The sequence below is a fragment of the Diabrotica virgifera genome, chromosome 1 (genome assembly GCF_917563875.1).
Source record: "Diabrotica virgifera virgifera chromosome 1, PGI_DIABVI_V3a".
NCBI classification, from domain to species: Eukaryota; Metazoa; Arthropoda; class Insecta; order Coleoptera; family Chrysomelidae; genus Diabrotica; species Diabrotica virgifera.
In genome coordinates this window covers 196,666,211-196,688,850 of record NC_065443.1, presented here as the reverse complement: position 1 = coordinate 196,688,850, position 22,640 = coordinate 196,666,211, and the positions used below count along the sequence as shown (strand labels likewise).

The 22,640-nt window shown below is 33.2% G+C and overlaps 2 protein-coding genes across 3 annotated transcripts in view; one reads left to right on the top strand and one right to left on the bottom strand.

Annotated features, from left to right (window-relative positions):
* The window catches only part of LOC114331880 (purine nucleoside phosphorylase), a 65,007-nt gene extending 57,374 nt beyond the window's left edge, over window positions 1–7,633 (bottom strand). For both annotated transcript variants that reach the window (XM_050646195.1, XM_028281569.2), the window contains exon 1: window positions 7,436–7,633. In XM_050646195.1, coding sequence (XP_050502152.1) covers window positions 7,436–7,485 — 50 coding nt within the window. In that variant the 5' untranslated portion in view covers window positions 7,486–7,633. The remainder of the gene's footprint in view (window positions 1–7,435) is intronic.
* Window positions 7,634–21,694: 14,061 nt separating this feature from the next.
* On the top strand, window positions 21,695–22,324 carry LOC114331884 (beta-1-syntrophin-like). The gene has a single exon (XM_050662342.1). It carries the CDS (start codon window positions 21,695–21,697, stop codon window positions 22,322–22,324), a length of 630 nt encoding a protein of 209 aa, XP_050518299.1.
* The last annotated feature ends 316 nt before the right edge of the window (window positions 22,325–22,640 follow it).

The window sequence follows — 22,640 nt, the reverse complement described above, 5'->3', positions numbered from 1 at the left end:
ACTCAGGTGGTAAATCATGACTTTTATAGAACAAGGTGAAAACATACGCAAGTAATTCTCGTAATACTTGTGGGTTGTGTTTTAGTAATTCGTTCGGTATTCCTTGTGGTCCGCATGACTTTCGATTTTTTAGAGTTCGTATTGCAATCTCGACTTCCTGTACTGTTATTTCATCGTCTTTATCGTCTTCTACTTCATATGTTGTTGTACTGATGTTCGTGAATTGCGGTCTTGTTTCAGTCAAAAGTTGCGAGTAATGTTCGATCCAAGATCTTTCTTCTATTAAATCTATTCTACTAGTTTCTTTTCTGTTTATTCTTAGATTTTTTATCGTTTTCCATGCTTCTCTTGATCTTGTTAACCCTATATATTTGTTGAGCTCTTCGCATTTACTTTCTCAGGAAATATTTTTTGCTTTCGTATATACATTGTGAAATAACAAAAAAAGATTATTTTCTTTACTTTAAAATGGTGTATTGCAAAAAATTGTGACTATTTTTAAAAATGACTATTTTTAAACAAGATATCCGTACGATATCCAAGGGTATCCTAATTTGAGAAAAAAATTAAATTTTTTTTACTTTTTATAATTAGGAGAATATAATTGCATATTGTAACATAATCTTTAATTCCATATAACTTTTGTTAATAAAACTTTTCGATATTGTGAAATATAAAGGTACTTTACTCTTGAGCGAAATTCATATTTTTTTACATACCTCGTACAGCATTGATACAATTTGATATGTGATGATTGCATCTTAGGTTCTAGACTATGCAGAGCATTTTATAAATAATACCTTTTTTCATAAAGTTAATAATAAAAATTTTTTCCATATGGTTCCAACTTAGTGGGACCTATTGCATGTGTATATGTGACATTTTGAAAAAGCATATCTTGTTTAAATATAGCCTAGTGTTTTTTGCAATACACCATTTTAAAGCAAAGAAAATAAGCTTCCTTTTTTATTGCACCATGCATATACCTAAATATACTATAAAAACAGTTATAATGGGAAATTTAAAAATAATCGTAAAATATATCAAAAATCATTAAAAGTATAAAATTTTTAAAAACCATATTTTACTAAAAAATATTCCTACAGTCTTCTACATTAGACCATTTGAAAGAAAATTGAAGTTTCTTCCTATTTATTATAACATTGCATATACCTAAAGCTAAGTAGAAAATAGTTACAGAACAATGTTTGCCAAGTAACAAGGAAAATGGACCAAAATCGCTGTGAGTGGCGAAATTTGAAAAATCATATTTTGGGAACTGTAAATCTTGGAGATTTATAGCAAACGTTATTTTAAAGAGAAAGGATGGAAGAATTTTTTCTATAAAGCAATGCCTATACCTAGATCCCCGTGGAAAAAAGTTATGGGACAAAACACAAAATTGCAACTTTTCGTGTTTTTTTCTTGCTTTTCTTTTGAATATGTTTTTGTAAAAAAAAATATTTTTGACTTTCAGATGTGATATTTCGATAGTAAATTTAACCTGGAACAATTTTTGTGTAGACGAGTTTGTACCAAAAGTGTAAAGAACTCACCCTAATTCGCTCTGTGCCTAGGGACTAATTCACCCATTTCTCAAAAACGCACCCCTTTAAATGGTAGCACTCCGCGGTTTTTTATATTCAAAGGTCCATTGACTATATGAAACAATAAAACCCCGTTAACGTTGTAGTTCCTTTCTAAAATACATATTCAATAGCCTATTAAGGGAAAATAATTTTTTTTCTATTTTCTGATAGAAGCAAAATGTATTTTGAATTAAATAAATTACATACATTCTTCTTTTTGTGTCAATTAATTTAATTAAAAAATTTTTTGTTGGACATTCTGTATAAATAATTATGTTAACGTTTATATTACTGTATACAGAATTGCATAACCTTTCAAATGAGCTATTACATGACCCCTATTCTCATTTAAAAAATCATCGATTACCTCATAGCTCTCACATAGATGACGTCACTAGTATGACACCCATTCATGAAAAAATGAATTTATTCCAACCTTCGTGCTTACTGAATATGTATATACAAAAATAAAGGCGACAAAAGGATTGTAAGAACTTCCAAGGGCTTAGTGTAACCAACTCAATTTGTAGAATAAACGGGAAGATGATTAAAAGATAATTTAAAGATTGTTGGGAAGACACTGAAGATCACAGTGGTTTTCGTATTGGTCGTTCTTTTATAGAAAATAAAAAATGTTCTTTACGAATATACAAGGCAGCATCTTTTGGGGCATTTCGTCAAAAAACAAAGGTATCCTCGAATTTCATTAACATTTGTCTGATTTAGTTTTTGTACACACTTATGACTACTAAAAGACAGGGAGAAGCATACTTTTGAAGTGTGTAAAATATATAAATCCTAGCTGAGTGGTTTCGGCTTATAAAGCCATCTTCAGTGATAATAAAACATGCTACAATAAAAAGGTCTCTAATCAATAATGAAGAGAGAGGGATCCCATGTAAGATATTTAAAAAACTTCATGCTGCATAAGAAGTAGAAGCTTTTTAAATCTAACATGAGATCCCCCTCTCCTCATAGTGGTATTTTGAAATTTTTGACGTAAGTTAAACCTTTTGAATTATAAGATCAATTATTCATTAGAGACATTTTTATTGTAGCATAGCTCTGAAGATGGCTTTATAAGCCGAAAGCGCTCAGCTATGATTTATATATTTTACATACTTCAAAAGTACGCTTCTCCCTGCCTTTCAGTAGTCAATAGTGTGTACAAAAACTATTTCAGTCATTACATAGATAAATAATTACACTTTTATAAAAAATAACTTTTTTTATAATAAAACGGTTTTATTATTTATAGGAGAGAATATAGAATAATTTGACGATATAAAATGCTTAAAATTCCAAAAATTTCACTATAATAAAAAAATACTTTTTCTAATAACACGGTTTTGTTATGTACAGGACACAACATGTTTTGAAAGAATAGAATATGAATTTTTAGTAGGTGTATTAACTGTTAACATTATGATTCCAAAAATTACACTAGTATAAAAAGTACTTTTTATAATAGCACGGTTTTGTTTAAAATGGTATATAATATAATAATTAACTTATAAAATATGAATTTTAAGTACTTATATAAAGTTTTAATTATTTATTAAAAAAATTAAAAAAAGATACGCAACAGCCTTGTTCGAACTAGGGAACTCTCGATCTGCAGTCTAATGCATCTGACCCACCATCAATTTGTAGATATCAATTTATTAACGTACTTTCAAGTATCATTGCATTAGTCACATTTTTAAAATAGTTTGAAATAAAAAAAATCCATTTATCCATACAGGGTGATTGATTAGTGGGGTAAAGCTCCGTAGATCCGTTATAGTAATAGATAGCAATAAAAGTTAATAACAAAAATTGTAGCCAACTTTGATTACAGATTGTTAATCAGTAATCGTAAATTGTCAGTTTTAGACAATTCAGTCATGGCTTGCCTAAAATTTGTATAGATTTAGACCCGTAATTAATAATTTTCTCTGAAAAATGAAAATATCTCGAAAACTAATAAATTTAGACATAGGGAATGTTATATAAAAATTAAAGTACGGTAATGGTACTTTTCGATAGTGATATAAATTACAGTCCCTGGCCAAATTATTAGACGCACTATAAGATTTTATAAAAAGTGTTAATTATGAGGCGATACTACGGAGGTTTTTTGTATGTACCAGACACAATGTATGTTCTTTGGTTGTCCATTTAATTGTCTATATTTTATCACAAATAAAACAACATTATTATTGAACAAATATGTATTTATTGACTCTTGAAGGAAAACAAAAATAACGACAATTAAATGTTATTTTGTTGAGCCGCCTTTAGCCACTATTAGAGCTTTAATTCTACAGGTATCGTAGTACAGGTTTGCAGTGATAGTATGCCGCGCATAATTAAAGCTCTAATAGTGGCTAAAGGTGGCTCAACAAAATATTTAACATTTAATTGTCGTTATCTTTGTTTTTTTTCAAGAGTCAATAAATACATATTTTTTAAAAAGACTAAGTTTTCACTCTAATGGCACATAGCATATCCCACCAGAATGAAAACAATGGGAACCTTCTCTAGTTACACCTCCGAGGCTTCTACAATTTGCAAGCCATACGGATGCTGAGACTAAGGAAGATGAGGGAATTCTACAATTTACAATTCACGTCCCATCTGCTCAGCGCGGTAAAGTTCCAACGAGACTGGTTCCCTTCATACTCCACACAGAGTAAATGTGAATAAAAAAAAAAAATGAATAACCATTTTCAATTTCGTTGCAAAACGAAAATACAGCCGAACCATATTCCAGTCCAATCAGAGAGTGCTGCAAGCACCTCTACCGGTTTCGAAACTTATTAGTCTCTCATCAGGAGGCACATATGCTGCTCTCCCTGATCCAACCAAAACAAACCCCAGCGTGCAGTCCCGAATTGCAACGAACGAAATGGCATAGATGCCCTAGCGGCAACTGCTAGCCAAAGACTAAGTTTTCACTCTAATGGAACATAGCATATCCCACCAGACTGAAAACAATGGGAACCTTCTCTGGTTACACCTCCGAGGCTTCTACAATTTGCAAGCCATACGGATACTGAGACTAAGAAAGATGAGGGAATTCTACAATTTACAATTCACGTCCCATCTGCTCAGCGCGGTAAAGTTCCAACGAGACTGGTTCCCTTCATACTCCACACAGAGTAAATGTAAATAAAAAATGAATAACCATTTTCAATTTCGTTGCAAAACGAAAATACAGCCGAACCATATTCCAGTCCAATCAGAGAGTGCTGCAAGCACCTCTACCGGTTTCGAAACTTATTAGTCTCTCATCAGGAGGCACATATGCTGCTCTCCCTGATCCAACCAAAACAAACCCCAGCGTGCAGTCCCGAACTGCAACGAACGAAATGGCATAGATGCCCTAGCGGCAACTGCTAGCAAAAGACTAAGTTTTCACTCTAATGGCACATAGCATATCCCACCAGAATGAAAACAATGGGAACCTAGGGAAAACAATGGGAACCCTATGGCTTGCAAATTGTAGAAGCCTCGGAGGTGTAACCAGAGAAGGTTCCCATTGTTTTCATTCTGGTGGGATATGCTATGTGCCATTAGAGTGAAAACTTAGTCTTTTGCTAGCAGTTGCCGCTAGGGCATCTATGCCATTTCGTTCGTTGCAATTCGGGACTGCACGCTGGGGTTTGTTTTGGTTGGATCAGGGAGAGCAGCATATGTGCCTCCTGATGAGAGACTAATAAGTTTCGAAACCGGTAGAGGTGCTTGCAGCACTCTCTGATTGGACTGGAATATGGTTCAGCTGTATTTTCGTTTTGCAACGAAATTGAAAATGGTTATTCATTTTTTATTTACATTTACTCTGTGTGGAGTATGAAGGGAACCAGTCTCGTTGGAACTTTACCGCGCTGAGCAGATGGGACGTGAATTGTAAATTGTAGAATTCCCTCATCTTCCTTAGTCTCAGCATCCGTATGGCTTGCAAATTTTAGAAGCCTCGGAGGTGTAACCAGAGAAGGTTCCCATTGTTTTCATTCTGGTGGGATATGCTATGTGCCATTAGAGTGAAAACTTAGTCTTTTGCTAGCAGTTGCCGCTAGGGCATCTATGCCATTTTGTTCGTTGCAATTCGGGACTGCACGCTGGGGTTTGTTTTGGTTGGATCAGGGAGAGCAGCATATGTGCCTCCTGATGAGAGACTAATAAGTTTCGAAACCGGTAGAGGTGCTTGCAGCACTCTCTGATTGGACTGGAATATGGTTCGGCTGTATTTTCGTTTTGCAACGAAATTGAAAATGGTTATTCATTTTTTACATATTTTTTAATTAATAATGATGATTAGTTTGTGATAAAAACTAGACAATTAAATGGACAACAAAATAATAGATATACATTGTGTCTGGTACATACAAAAAACCTATTTAGTATCACCTCATAATTACTTTTTTTTATAAAATTTTATAGTGCGTCTAATAATATGGCCAGGGACTCTATAGAGTGTCTCTTTAAAATTACTGAGAAAGTAATGTACTTGCGTTTTAATTCACCCTTTATTCAATATAAAGAAAATTAGCAACATAGATCATTTATGAAAATTTTGACAATAAATAAAAAAATATGGCAATAATAAACCATTGCCGTTGTGCTTATTTTTATTTATACAGGGAGTTAACCTTGTTACGATTTTCATATAAAATTGGTTATAACTTTGTAAATACCCTGTATAACATACTAAACCTTTATATTTTTGTAATGGAAAAGTTAAGAAGATTTCGAATATACAATAAAAAATACAGGTTGTTCCATTTAAAAAAACATAACTTTTATCTGTCACTATGTTATCGAACACCCTGTAACATTCTAACTAATTTTGTAATGTGAAGTTCAAAGTTCAAAATTCAAAAGAAAAGGCTACAATTTTTGTTATTAACTTTTATCGCTATCCATTACTATAACGGATCTACGGAGCTTTACCCCACTAATCAATCACCCTGTATAATAGCAGTTGCTATTGCATTGTTAGCTAGTTCTAAGCTATTCTGAAAATTTCAGGTACCTAGGTAGCCTAGAACTATTTTTAAAATGGACTACAAAATTTCCGGAGACCGTGACAACAACCAAGCCAAAAACGATTTAAAAATTGATTGACGGTACTTCTATATACGTCAAGTACATCTTGAAGATGGAGGTACAATGATTGGAGCAATGAGGGAACAATGATTGGAACAAAGAGTGGAAGTACACTTGGACAAGATTTAATAAAACTCAGTGCTCGATATCTTCCTTTTATTTCCGTAAAAATCATATATTCGAGCGTTCAACAACTTCCTATTTTAATAAATGTTCTACCTAAGAGAAAAACAATAGGAGCACAATATGGAGGCACACATAGTATTTATTGATCTTAAAAAGGCGTGTGATACTGTGTCATTAGCCAAACTGTGGTAGGTGCTATAAGACAATAAAATTCCACCGATTTACATTAATGTTGCGAGGGAGTTGTACGATGATATGACGAGTTTAATAAAGGTGGGACAAAAGTGACAAAAAAGATAAAAGTGACCAACGAGCTTCGCCAAGGCTTCTGCATTACAGCAACGCTTTTTTAAAATTTATTTGGAGGGGTTTTTGGATATTCGGAAAAGAAAATCTGAACCTATGAGTGTTACAATTGGAGATCATAAACTGTACAGCTTGCATTTTGCAGATGAGCAAGTAATACTTGCAGAAGATCAAGATGATGTCCACTACATGTTGTTAAAAATAGATGAAGAATATACTAAGTGGGGTTTATCAATTAATCCATCAAGAAAAACTATTTCAAAAAATTATTATAAATGTGTATACAATAAGAACCAGATGAAAATAAAAGATAATTTTCTTACTTTTCATTATCGTCATTTTCAAAGTTTGCACCAGTAATAATCATCGACATGTTTAAACAATAAACAATAAAATTTTTGAAAGAATAAATGTTTACACACGCAACACACAGCCGCGTCCAAAAGTCCTGCAAAACTTATTGTATCAGGAAACCTGCAACTATTTTATAATGTACCTGAATCTCGTCTTGTGTTTTATTTCTTACTAACGAGATAAAAGAAAAACATCAAAATATAATACGTCACTATTTATACTTGTGTAGATAGTTTGATATATTTTTTTCTAAATTATCTTATGTTTTCAACTCTCGTTGTTTTCGAAAATTATTTTAGGCATTGGTAATACACTATGAGATTATGTTAGCTTTTGAGTTTTAATTCATGTTCTTTTATTTCAAATATCGATGGTAAAGACTGAAAGCCTTCTATGACAAAAAATGCAATTTTATAGAAAACGAAACATATTGCTCAGATTTCTTATCATAAAAAATTGTCATTCTAACAGAAAATATATTTTTTTTAATTCCACTAGTATTCTAGTGTACTCGTATTATTCATACCCCTGCTAAAGATAATAATTGACATAGGAAGTTTGTAATCAAATCTGTTGAAAAACATTCACTAGGAGGTTTTCGCGCCAGGGTACTGGTTAAAATACTGGGTTAATAATAATTAGTTAATTAGCCTAGTTAGTTTATTGAAAGAGGCAATTAATATAGAACAATTATAGGTATTGTATTTATAATGTAGCAATATATTGGTATAAATTGATACTACATAAAAGATAATTCGACGTTAAAATCATCCAGTATCATCATCCCTCTACCTTCATCCATTACTTATTGCGATTCTTCTAGGTCTTTTTTCTGCATTCTTATTTTTGCTGTTACAATTCTTTCTGATACATATATTGACACACTTTGATGTGAGTTTGGTATCTTTGGTATATTAATAAGACTACACCGTCTTTGGCCCGGTTTTTTGATTACTTCACTGTAGATTAGTATATATGTATATTCACCTAATTTCGATTATCCTTTTCCCTTGTATTTTATTTCCTGTAGAGAGCATATATCTATTTGTTTCTCTTTTAGCACGGGTTATTTCTTGGTCTCTAGTGTTGAGTGATCTGATATGTTCCACGGGGTTATTTTCATCTGGGTTTTGGATGTTTTTCTCTTGTCCTTATTTTTTACCGTGGTCGTCGTCATATTATCAATCCGGTTCCGAGGCTTCACATTACTTCTTTGAGCAGTATGAGTTTTTTACGTTTGGTAGGTTGCTAACCTTGCCAACTACCCTCCACATTTTTAGTCTATTCACTCACGGTAAAATAGGTATTGCAAAACATCTGATTTTAAAGAACCGCTTGGATTGACATGAAATTTGGCATACACTAACATGTTAAAGCAAACTAGCAAAACTTCTCGAGAATTATGCCTTTAACTTGAAAAAAAGGCAATGGCGAAGACTATAAAGAGTCATCTGTAAAGTCAATGTGGAATACTACAGCAAAAATGGTACAAGAAAAATATTTTACGGAGTACGGCATAAAAATCGACCCTTTCATAGATATCTCTTTCAAATGTGCAAGGTTGGCCGGAGATACCATGCGGAGGCAACTTCAAAGTGTTCAAGAAAAAGAAAACTCAGTTCAAAAGCATTATCCAGCGAAGAACTATTAAAAATAATCCAAAGCTACGACGAGGAAACCCCCGATGGACCACAAAAAAAGTGTTTTCACCTTTGCTCATTTGAACTTGCTTGGAGAGGCAATGAGGCCGTAATCTGCAAGATTCACTTTTTCTAGAAGGAATTTGATGTTATGGGAGAGTTTACGGGCCGAATTGAATACAACAGCATTTTTTCAAAACAAATCAAGGTGGTTCGAAAAGTTTGGCAAGCAGCAAATGGCTGGTAAGAAATTCATCAAACGAAAATTTATGCCCAGTTAGATTATTTTTGAAATTAATGGAAAAAAGGGGACCAAAGGTTTTATTAGGTAGACTCTTTCTTACCGTTCACCCCAACTGGATCTTGGTTCAAAAACTGTCCACTTGGAATCAACACCGTATCTAAGTGGACAAAAATGTCAGCTGAAAAAATTGGAATAGACACAAAAAAACATAAAATAACAAACCATTCTCATCGATCTTCAGCTGTGTCCGCCTTGTTTAAGCAAGGTGTTTCTGAACAGGGGTTAATTAAATTCGGTTCACTCAAATGCAAGCTCTCTAAAACCATATCTCCAGCTGAATTCCAGTCAGCACCAGAAACTGATCGAAAATCTCATAACAACAAATAAAGCTGGACCTTCGAGTTCCCAAATGCTACAGGTCAATAAAACACAAAATCATGCTTTGGTAGAAAAGAATGGGGAAACTACTATAGCTTATAATAATTGTACATTTAATATTGTTAACAAACAAATAAAGATTATGTTTCGTTGATATGGTGCATTAATTGTCTCGTGAAATAGTCTTGTCGAATATCATTCGAGAGAAAATTATTTACCGGCAAAATTTTCTTCTGGTTTTATTCAAGTTTGTTGCCTTTTGGCAATTTTCGCTTATGAAATTTTGACGAAATCACTCGACTGACGTCTTGTGATTTAACTGTCAAAATTTAATTCGCGAAAATTGCCAATCAACAAACTTTCATACCAGTCGAAAATATTGCCGGCAAAATTTTCTCTCTTATGATATTATAAACGAATAAAAATATAGCTTATAAAAAACTGAAAAAATGGTGAATGTACGAAGTCTGTAGACCCAGTAGAAGTAAAGTTGTAACTCAGGAAAAATAGGTTCTTATTCGTCAAATTCCAAATTGATACAATTAGAATAAGCCATATTATCATTGTTAGATTGATATTCATTAATAAAAGAATTTAAATCATTGTGCCAAAACATTAAAGTTAAACCAGAAAGAAGATTTTACAAGTGGTTACTAGTTTTTTCTGAAGTATTTTAAGTACTAGGTGTAGGTTGCATATTTTCCGAACCATTTAGTTTAAAAACAAATCGTAAAGGACACCGCACACATCTTATGGAAAATATTGTTACATAATATGATACTTGTATCATTACGTACATAGGTGGCAGTAGACACTCTCAATGTGATAGTCACTGTCAATCAATAATGACAGTTAATAAAAGTTGTATCTTGAAATGGCGTTGTTTTAATTATGGTTTTAATTTATCTTAATAAATATAAGATCCGCAACTATTAACATATGAAACATGGTGTCAGGTATGTAACACTAAGTGGAGCCTTTAAGTAAGGAAATAGTTTCGATAAAAAGAAAGATAAACCAAACCAAAAATGGATCTGAAGTTGCCGTCACCCATCTGTTTTGACCAAAACGTGGCAAAAAGTTATGAAAAGTTCAAACAACAATTTGATTTGTATTTGTTGGCTGCAGGTCTGGAAGAAAAGTCTGATGAAAGAAAAGTAGCCCTGTTTCTAACTGCTGCTGGGGAGGAAACCCTAGATGTGTACAACACCCTTAACCTTTCGGAGGCCGACAAGAAGGATTATAAAAAGGTAACGGAAGCTTTTGACCAGTATTGTAAACCACGTAGTAATGTGACATATCATAGGTTTAAATTTTTTTCCCGTTCACAAGCTGAAAGTGAAAGTTTTGGCAACTTTTTAAAAGACTTAAAAGTAATGGCAAAGCCCTGTAATTTTGACACTCAAGAAGAGTCACTCATTAAAGATAGAATAGTGTTGGGCATTCGCGACCCGAATATGCAAGAAAAGTTACTCAGTAAAGATAATTTAGATCTGAAGACTGAAGACTGCTGAAGAAATGTGTAGGTCCTCAGAAGCTACAAAAATTCAGGCGAGAAGTTTACAAGGTCAAGAAACACTTGATGCTGTTATAAAGAAAAAACTCAGTAGTGAAGGAAGAAAACAAAGTAATGAAGCTGTTGGGAGACAAGAGTTTAATAAAAGTGGTAAGGAATCCTATGACTGTTTTAGATGTGGTCTCAACCATGACAAGGGGCGTTGTTATGCTTATGGAAAGGTATGTAATAAATGTGGTAAAGTTAACCATTTTGCTGTAGGGTGTAGAGTGAAAAAATCACAATTTAATAGGTCTAAGCAATTTATTCAACGAAATGTACATGAGGTAGAACAAAGTAGCGATGAAGACATTGTAGGCATTATAGAGGTAGGTAATGTTAGCACGTTACAATACAATAAGAAAGAAAAAGATTGGGTTGAAACTGTATTAGTTAATAATGAGTTTTTGGATATAAAGCTAGATTGTGGTGCCCAGTGTAATGTTTTACCTCTAGATGTTGTCAAAAAATGTAATGCTAGCAAGGAAATAGTTAATGAAAATCATGTGTTAATGTCATATGGCAATAATTGCCTAAATGTTATTGGTCATGTAATTCTTAGGTGTGTCGTCAGAGGTAAAGAATATAAAATAAAGTTCATTGTTGTTAATAATGTAGGTAAGCCTTTGTTTGGGTTAAATGCTTGTAAACGATTAAATTTAATAAAGAGAGTTGAAGAGGTACAGTTGCAAGGCAGTTGCACGGGTAACTTAAAAAACAAGTTTATTAATGATAACAATGATGTATTTAAAGGGACTGGTAAAGTTCCTTACGTCTATAAAATAGTCTTAAAAAATAACTATGTTCCAGTGGTAAGCAGTTGTAGAAGGTTGCCAGATAAAGTCAAAACAAAATTAAAGGCAACGTTGGAAAAAATGGTAAGAAACAAAATAATAGAGAAAGCTGATGGACCCTCAGAGTGGGTGAACAACATTGTTTGTGTAGAAAAGCCTAATGGTGCTCTAGGGATTTGTCTAGATCCTCTTCATCTTAATCAAAACATTTGTTTGGATAGGCACCCTATTCCTACTTCAGAAGAAATAGGTAGAAAGCTGCAGGGTAAGTGTGTATTTTCAGTGCTTGACATGAAAGAGGGTTTTTACCATATTCCACTCGATAGTGAAAGCAGTAAGATCTGCACTTTTATAACACCTTTTGGTAAATACAGGTTTAAACGCTTGCCTTTTGTCTTGGCTTCTAGCCCAGAAGTATTCCAGAGAATCAATGAAAAAATTTTTGGTGATTTAAAAGTGCAAATCTACTTTGATGACATTATAGTAGCAGGAAGTTGTGTAGAGGAGCATGATAAAATAATGATGGAAGTTTAAAAAGAGCGAGAAAGTATAATGTTAGGTTTAATGAAAGTAAGTTGCAGTATAAGGTGGGTGAGGTTAAATACATAGGTCAAATATATTCAAAAGAAGGAGTTAAACCAGACAACAGTTATGTTAAAGCCATTTTGAGCTTGGAGGTGCCTAAAAATAAAAAAGAGTTGTTGAGTTTGTTAGTAATGGCAAATTATTTAACAAAATATGTTCCAAATTTATCTGGTATTGTTGAACCATTAAGAAATTTAATCAAAAAAGATGTAGAATATCTTTGGACTAGTGAACATGATAGTGCGTTTCAAAGTTTAAAAGCTGTAACAAGCAACTTGCCTACCCTAAAAATTTTTGATAGTAAGTTGCCATTAGTTATACAAGCTGATGCAAGTCAGAATGGTATTGGGGGTTGTCTTATGCAAGAAGGGAAGCTCATAGCCTTTTGTTCCAGAAGACTGACTGAGAGTGACTGTAGGTTTGCACAAATTGAGAAAGAGTACCTAGCGTTGTGTTTTTGTCTCTTAAAATTTCATCAGTTTGTATATGGCCAGGATATTTTAGTACAGTCTGATCATAAACCTTTAGTAAGAATTCAGTTAAAAGATATAAATAAAATTACCTCTCGACTTCAAAGAATGCGACTAAAAGTTTTAAAATATAATTTTAAGATTGAATACTTGCCCGGAAATAAAATGTACATTGCTCACTTGTTGAGCAGATCATTCATAAAAGATAAAGTAAAGGAGGACATAGATTTTTCAGAGGTAATACATTGTGTTGAAAGAGATCTTCCAATAACACTAAATCGGTTGCATGATATTAAAATCAAAACAAAGGCTGACCTAGATTTTAAAGTTGTAAAAGAGTATTGTTCAGAGGGCTGGCCAGATAAAAAGTTTTCTGAATCAACAGAAATTAAACAATTTGCGAAACTTAAAGATGATTTGCTTGTCAAGAATGGCATAATTTTTTATAATGATCGTGTTTGCATTGCTAAAACTCTTAGATTGCATATGTTGAATCAGCTGCATAAAACTCATTTAGGGATAGAAAAAACTAAAGCAAAAGCAAGAAAACTTTTTTACTGGCCTGGTATGTCCTCAGATATACAGGAATTTATTAGTAAGTGTCGAACATGCGAAACCTATAGTAGAAACTGTGAAAGGGAACCACTTATGTGTCATGAAGTACCCAAGCTTCCTTTTGAGATAGTTGCTTCAGATATCTTGGACTTTGGTGGAAAGTCATACTTAGTCATAGTTGATTATTACAGTAATTGGATTGAGCTCATTAGAATAAAAAGTAAGAGTATCAGTGAAGTTATTTCACAGCTAAAAAACGTATTTGCTACACATGGCTTGCCAAGAAAATTTGTGTCTGACAATATAACAGTATTAAATTCAAAAACTTTTGTAACTACCATAATATTGAATACTCGTTTTCCAGTCCAAGATATCCCAGAAGTAATGGCTTAGCCGAAAAGGCTGTAGGTATTTGCAAACAAATGTTAAGGAAGTTTTCAAATCATGATGATCTTTTTTATTATTTGCTAGAGTACAGAAACAGTCCATTGTGTGATCTTAGTGTATCACCTGCCGAACTTTTGAGTAGTAGAGTTTTAAGGTCAAGTTTGCCAGTATCAAACAATATATTACAACCAAAAGTTGTAAATGTGTATGATAAAAGGTTACAGAGGCAAAGGATAACAAAGGATCATCATGACAAAACGGCCAAGGAAAGATGTAATTTTCAATTAAACGACAATATACTAGTGAAAGTAAGAAAGGAAGATACGTCTTGGGAACCGGCAAAAGTAGTTGAAGAATACCCAGCACCAAGATCATATTTTGTTCAAGACCAAAGTGGTCACACATATAGAAAAAATTCTTCCTTTCTTAAACACACTAAAAATGAGACTTTGATCAATCCATCTTGTAGTACAGATAACTTTGACTATAGTGAAAGTACCGAATGTAATAATAATAGTTATGACAAAGATGAGGAACAGCAAAATGTTAGTGGTAATATCAATGATCCAGGCGTGGGTGTAAGCCTGAATAAAAGTTCAAGGCCTGGTAGGTGTATTAAACGACCACAAAGGTTTGATGACTTTGTTACGTATTAGTTATAAGTACTTTGTATAAAGAGGGGGATGTTACATATATGGTACTTGTATCATTACGTACATAGGTGGCAGTAGACACTCTCAATGTGATAGTAACTGTCAATCAATAATGACAGTTAATAAAAGTTGTATCTTGAAATGGCGTTGTTTTAATTATGGTTTTAATTTATCCTAATAAATATAAGATCCGCAACTATTAACATATGAAACAAATATAAGTCAATAATTTGACATTTGAAATTTCAATAATTTGATACCATTGCACCAACTCTGAATTTTGCTTAATTAGGGCGTTAATTGTAATTAAAGTTTATCGAAATCGCATTTTGAAGTCCATAAAACTGGCATTCATAAATAATATTAGAGGCTATTGAAAACAGTCTATTCACCACTAGCTTAAGCCGATTAGAGGCGGTACAACTAAACAAATTATACCTACTTTATTATCAATAATAATAGGAAAAGATAAGAGTAAGCCATTGCTTTAATCTCTCAGAAAGATTTATGGAGTACCTAAGCGAATCACAAGATCTTTTTTTACTCTTTGACACACGTACATTTCTATTTGATTTTAGATTTATTTTTATCAATTTACGCTCTTGTTAATCAAAATACAGAGTTGGCGCAATGGTGTCAAATTATTGAAATTTCAGAATGCATCTATTCATGTAAATTTTATTTCATTTGAGTTACATTAAATTTTCCATAAGATGTGTGCGGTGTCCTTTGAAAAATGCCGCAGTTACATCAGTTGATACCGAAAGAAGTTTTTCCATGTACAAATATAAATATGTAGTCAGATAGAAACTATAATTTTTCGGTAAACAATTTTGAAAAGCATTTAGTAATCAATACGCGATGATTTATATATCACATGTAATATTTATGTGACTAGAATGTGGCACTTCCGATTACACCTTTTTACCGAAGGTGATATGAAAACCGGAAGTATATTTTTATTCTCGTCCTGCTAAGACGCGTCGAGTAATATATCGCTTGAATTATTTCGGTGACTTTAAAACAGTACTTCTGATTGAAACTGTAAAACAGAAAGTCCCAGGTCAAATTTCTCATCTTTAATACCATCCTTGGGTTATAAGCTTTCATTCGACCCCTCATTTGTCATTCTATCTGTTTTAATAACGGAGTAGATATATTCGTGGATAGACGGACAGCCAGGCATGAAACCGGAAGTACATATATATTTGTTTTCGTCTTGCTAAGGCGCGTCAAATAATATATCGCTTGTACTATTTCGGCAACTTTAAAACAGTACTTCCGATTACAACTCTAAAACCGGAAGTCTGAGGCCAAATTTCTCTTTAATATCATCCTTCAGTTATAAGTTTTCATTCGACCCCTCTTTTGTCATTACATCAGGTATAATGACGGAGGAGTTTTGTTTACGTACGGACGGACAGCCGGCAGACAGGCATGAAAACCGGAAGTATATATTTGTTCTCATCTTGCTAAGGCGTGTCAAAAATATATCGCTTGTACTATTTCGGAGACTTTAAAACAGTACTTCCGGTTACAACTCTAAAACCGAAAGACCGAGGTCAATTTTCTTTAGTAGGTACCATCCTTGGATTATCAGATTTCATTTGACACCTCATTTGTCATTCTACCTGGTCATATTTGTCATTCTACCTGCACCAGGGGTGTAGTAGAGCCGGAACGCCGTTCCGGTACTGCTTTTTTGGGTTCCTCAAACCCCGCGGAAAATTGACCACTGCACTGACAAGTAATATCACAGATAATAGCATTCCGGTACTGCTTAATTTGCGACTACACCCCTGATAATGACGTAGGCAGGGGCGTAACAGAGGCCCCCGCAGCATGAAGCTTGCGGGGGGCCCCAATATGTCAGCGGCCCCATCTTGTCGTCTACTATATGTAAAAATGTGTTATTGATATATCATTTTACGCATGCATACGCAACGTTTTTAAGCAGTGCCTGAAAATCTTCAAAAACTTTCCTCGATTCGATTTACCAAAGAATGCAAAAGAACGTTCAACGAAATTCGCTTACTCTAAAAATAGTGCAGTCGGGATAGCATTTGACCTTGCATTAGGAGCTGCCCCAAATTTTATTTTTCTAATCTTTAGGGAGGGTCAATATTAGTATAAATTTAAAATCTCGACTGAATTCCACCGTTGCGTTAGCCGCTATCTTGATTTTAAACGAGAACCGTTTTTGCTCAATATCTCCGCCATTTTCAATTTTTTGACAAAAAGTGTAGAAACTGAAATTGTTGAAAATGCGATTTTCTATAATTTCATTTATTATAATTTTTTTCGTGCGATCGATATTTTCCGAGTTATGAGGGGAAAATAGTGACAGTTGTAGCATAATTATTGAATTATTGAATTATCTCGTTTAGTATTAGTTTTACAACAAATATTTACCTATACAAAAATGAAGAGAATTAAATTTTGTACAATTTTGATGCCGTTCATTTTTTTGATAAAATCAATATTTAAGGTAGTACGTATGTGGTAAAGGTGCGAGCGTAAGACCTGATTGATTTTGTAGCAATTGTTTTTGTTCAATATCTCCGCCATTTTCAACTTTTCGACAAAAAGTGTAAGAACTGAAATTGTTGCAATTACGATTTACTACAACTTCTCGAGAGAACCAGTGGCGGGTCTACAAGGGGAGAAAATGGGAAAATTCCCCCCAACAGGGTCCAAAATTAAAAAAAAAAAATTGTTGGAACATCACGATATATTAGCTGACATAAAACTTAAAATATCGACAGACAAATTCAACCAATAAAACGCGCTAGTTAATAAAATTAAGTGAACTTAATGTATATAATGTCTTTTTATGTCTTTTATATACTTAGTTTGGTTGATGTTTCATTGGAAGTTTCAAAAATTGTATAAAATATAATTCTCTTTATTTTTGTTTATGTACAATTATGTCGTAAAGTTAATAATAAATGAGACAATTCAATAATTATGCTTCCCTTCCGCTTCCATTATTTTCCCCCTTAACTCGGAGAATATTGATCGTATAAAATAATTGAGCAAAAGAAATTGTAGGAAATTGCATTTCCAACAATTTTCTTTCCCACCATTTATGTCGAAAAGTTGAAAATGGCGGAGATATTAAGCAACAACAGTTCTCATTTAAAATCAATATGGCGGCTAATGCAACCGCAGAATTTAGTCGAGATTTTAAATTTACACTACTATTGATCTCTCCTAAAAGATATAATTATAAAATTTGGGGCAGCTCGGATACAAAATTCAATTCAATAATTATGCTCCCCCCCCCACTTTTTACTATTTTCCCATGTAACTCGGAAAATATCAACCGCATGAAAAAAATTGTTAAAAAGAAATTGTGGGAAATTATATTTTGAACAATTTTAGTTAAAAATGGCGTAGATATTGAACAAAAACAATTGCTATAAAATCAATCCGGTCTTACGCTCGCGCCATTACCGCATACGTACTACCTTAAATATTAATTTTAGCAAAAAAATGAAAAAAATCAAAATTGTGTAGAATTTAATTCTCTTCATTTTTGTACAGGTACATTTTTGTTGTAAAACTAATAATAAACGAGATAATTCAATAATTCAATAATTATGCTCCAACTGTCACTCATAACTCGGAAAATATCGACCTCACGAAAAAAATTATAATAAATGAAATTATAGAAAATCGTATTTTCAACAATTTCAGTTTCTACACTTTTTGTCAAAAAATTGAAAATGGCGGAGATATTGAGCAAAAAAGGTTCTCATTTAAAATCAAGATGGCGGCTAACGCAACGGTGGAATTCAGTCGAGATTTTAAATTTATACTAATATTGACCCTTCCTAAAGATTAGAAAAATAAAATTTGGGGCAGCTCCTAATGCAAGGTTAGGCCTGTTATTCGTCTAACCCGACTGGACTAAAACGTTATCGGTGACTAGGTGGGCGTCCAGATTTCAAACTCTGCTTGGTGTAAAGCAGTCTAAAACAATATTAACTACCACAGATCGTGAGTAGAGAATGGCAACTAATAATTAAAAAAAGTAGGATGGAACAGTTTGAATTTGTCTTCGCATCTATTCTACAAAATAGTAGTACTTTTACATAACTCTAAAGAATTTTTGTCAAATCTTTAGGCAAAACGATACGAAATTTTACAAGAATCCAAAGATTTTGCTACTAATTGTGGCTTTCCCTGTACTTTTAAAATCAAAAGGTTTGGTAGAGTTAAGAAATATTTTGATGAATTATTACATAATCAACCTATCTCAAATCCTGAAGAAATATAATAATATAGATTAGGCGTGTTTTTCGGAAATCTCGATGTTGCATGTAGCCATTGAACAAATTCAAGCTGGATTTATAAGTATGTACAAAGTGAACAACGATTTTAAAGTCTTACATCTTAGAAGTGGATATCTTTTCAAATCGGATTCAGAAGTTTTTGCAGGAACCAGTAGATTAGTTGCTGCGTACCCCTCAGATTTAAGTAATGAGTTTTTGGAGCAACTGCAATTTGTTAGAAAATCATTAAGGACACAGTTGAAATTAGCAAACTCAATTTATGATGCAGCCAAAATTAGTCTTGTAGATTTTCATTGCACTAGTGCTTGCATCTTGCGTGCCAGAAGTGTGTCATGCGTACAGCTTGTTTTCAGCTTTACTTGTTATGGCCGCTAGTTCAGAGATATATTTCTAAACTTAAATTAATAAAACCATATCTTCGTAGTACAAGCACGGTTACCTTCTCTGGCGTTTATAAGTATTGAAAACGAAGTTTTCAATACTAGATAGATATTAATAAAATAATTGTAGATATATTCGCTGATAGTAGTGCACAAAGAAATTTGTGCATCTCATAGAATAATACTATGTAATAATGTAATATTTTAAAGAGTGTAAGCGCAAAATTTCAGACTAATGCTTTTTAAATACATTCATTTTTTTAACCCTGAGAAAACTAATAAAATTTTTGAAAAGTATGAACATAGAAAAGTATAAACGCAGAAAGAAAGATTAAATTATTACCGAGGGCTGAAAGTTACTTAGAATAAACAAAAAGTTTCTTTTGAATGGGATATTTGAAATTAAAAATCATACTAAACATTCTCTTTTTTTTTTCACCCCTGTAACTTATTAAATTAAACATTATAGAAGTTTTCAGGGTTCATATGTAATCTTTCATTCTGCGTTTAAATTTTTCAAAAACACTTACTAGTTTTCTCATGATTCTAAAAAAATAAAGTTAAAAAGCATTGGCACAAAATTTTGCGCCTACGCTCTAAATTTTTGTTCTATTTTATTCTATACCAATAAAGATCAAAAATATAAGTTTTTATAAAAAGTGTATAAATACACTATATACGTTTTTGTTACACAAGTCGCATTTAGTAATTTTTTAAAGGGCGCATTTCCTATTCTGCGGGGGGGCCCCACGGAGTTTGTTACTCCACTACGTAGGAGTTGTGTTTACGGACGGAAGGACAGAGAGACGGACGTAGATAATTCAAAGCTTTCACATTTTTTCAAAATTGGGTGAAAACAATAGATATTTAATTAAGTATACAAAGTTAGTACCTACAATACATAAAATAAGGTACAACATAAAACTACTTTATGAGTTGTTTACAGTTTTTATTATTACATGCATATTTTATAGATAAACATGCATTTTTTGCGTAAGATACCGGATATTTATGCGCATATTTCATATGTTTTTATTTGCATCGAATATTAATTACAAATTTTAAAAATTCCCTTCCTTTGAAGCCCTCTACCGAGAGCACGTCGTGTATATCTTGCGTCGCCTATAGAGATTACTAACTCAGCAAAATAGTTCTAACACTAACGGATAGAGGGTGCAGGCCGTCACATTATCATTCAGATCAAAGTGCTGAAAAAACCCCGTGGGACGCTCGTTACCATGACGACCGAAGGGGTCTTGACGCGCCGAATCATCGGTAAAATACGAGTCCGGCAATCTAAACATCGCTACCACCGCACTGATCCGTAACGTAACTGTACGAAGAGTAGACTTGCGGTTAGCGAAAACCAAATACTTTGGCTTCGGAGCTTCTAGACAATTGACAGTTATAATTATTGGGGACTTAGAAATTTTACACCCGTATTTTGAATTTCTCTAATAGATGGTTTGTTTAAACCCTAAATTTTCCTTTAAGGTTTTTCTTATTAATTGAAAACAATCATTTTTGTTTAAGAATATTTTTATTATGTGAAATATTTATGTTTTTCTTTGTTAGTAGGTACCTACTGTTTTTGATGTGGTAATAATATAACTTTTATAATATGGTTAATTATTTGACTGTAATTTATAACTTTCCTATGGTAAATTATTTTATAGAGAAATTCAAAATACTGGTAAAATTGCTAAGTCCCCAAGAGGTACCGAACTATAAGTAACATATCCTATACATATATAAGTACATATAAGGTACCTACATGACAAAGTTTTTATTTAAAATATTGCTAATATGTACTATATAATTAAGTTAATAAGTATATTTTGAATTTCATTTACATTTATATAGATAATCTACCAAGCGAATTGAGGTTTTTCATTTACTGTCTTAAACTCAATGATGTATAAGTTGTATATGATGTATAAGTAGTATAGGTACAATATATATACTTTTCAAATTGCCCGCCAAATCCAGAGAACTGTCAATTGTCTAGAAGCTCCGAAGCAAAGTATTTGGTTTTCTCTAGACGCAAGTGAAGAGTAGCAGTAGTAGCAGGAGCACGGAGCACCAGTAAGCAGTGGGCCGCAGGCCAACCAGCGTGCCATCGAGTGCGTACGTAAAATATGTGATCACGTCGGTCAGTCTACTAGCGAGTGACTTAAAATTTCTCTCTCTTTGCTGTCTCGACCGAATCAGCTGATCGGTATAGTAAACGAGAGTGCAGGTGTTATTGTTGTTGACAACAGGCGGAAGCGGCTAGTGTCAAATGTGAAAATGAGTGAAGAAGTGACGTCTCCCGGCTTTTTCGGTAGATCCGGTATTCTGGAGACCCACGTTCGCGGTCAGTGGTATCGTGTGTTTGTTACCCTCGAAGAAGACTATCTGAGTATCACTCTCGACGAATCCTACGAGAACACCACTACTCTTAACGGAACCCTAAACAATAACATAGAAACTCCTTCCGGTCTAAGCGATACACCTGACATACCGGAGGCCGTAGCTAATCAGAAGAGATTGGTGCGTGTCATCAAGTCAGAGAATAATGGGTTGGGGATTTCGATTAAGGGCGGGCGGGAGAATAAGATGCCGATACTCATTAGTAAGATCTTCAAAGGGATGGCAGCTGATCAGACGGAGCAGTTGTACGTTGGGGATGCTATTTTATCGGTCAACGGGGACGATTTGAGGGAGGCGACACACGACGAGGCTGTGAAGGCTCTCAAAAGAGCAGGAAAGATTGTGGAATTAGAAGGTAAGGAACTAGCGTATTTACCATTATCAGACATTAATCAAACAGGTGGACTGTATTTTTTTCCGCAACTGACACTTTCTAAAACCGACTTTACTATACTTTTTTTAAAAACTGGAAAAATACATGAACTTTATGTATTTAGCAATAATTAAGAATTATTAATCACATATCTGCGTTTCTACATCGTAATTTATTTTTATTTTCAGGAAAATATTTTTATTATTTATATAAATGGGATACATTGTCATCATTATTTTAAATTAGGTGTAGGTTACGTGATACTGTGCAGTTATATACCAGGAATTTACAGCTTTTTGCTTTTTATAAGATATTTTCTTGTCAATGTAGGTACCTATTAGTAATGGTCTTCCCTTACTTTTGAATCATGATGATATTTAACATTAAAATATATATTATGTGATTAATAAATTATCGCGTTTATTTTGACACGTGGTTATACTTCTTCGG

What these genes read in the sequence shown, in the direction of transcription:
- LOC114331884 (XM_050662342.1), top strand. Translation starts at nt 21,695, where the DNA reads ATGAGTGAAGAAGTGACGTCTCCCGGCTTTTTCGGTAGATCCGGTATT.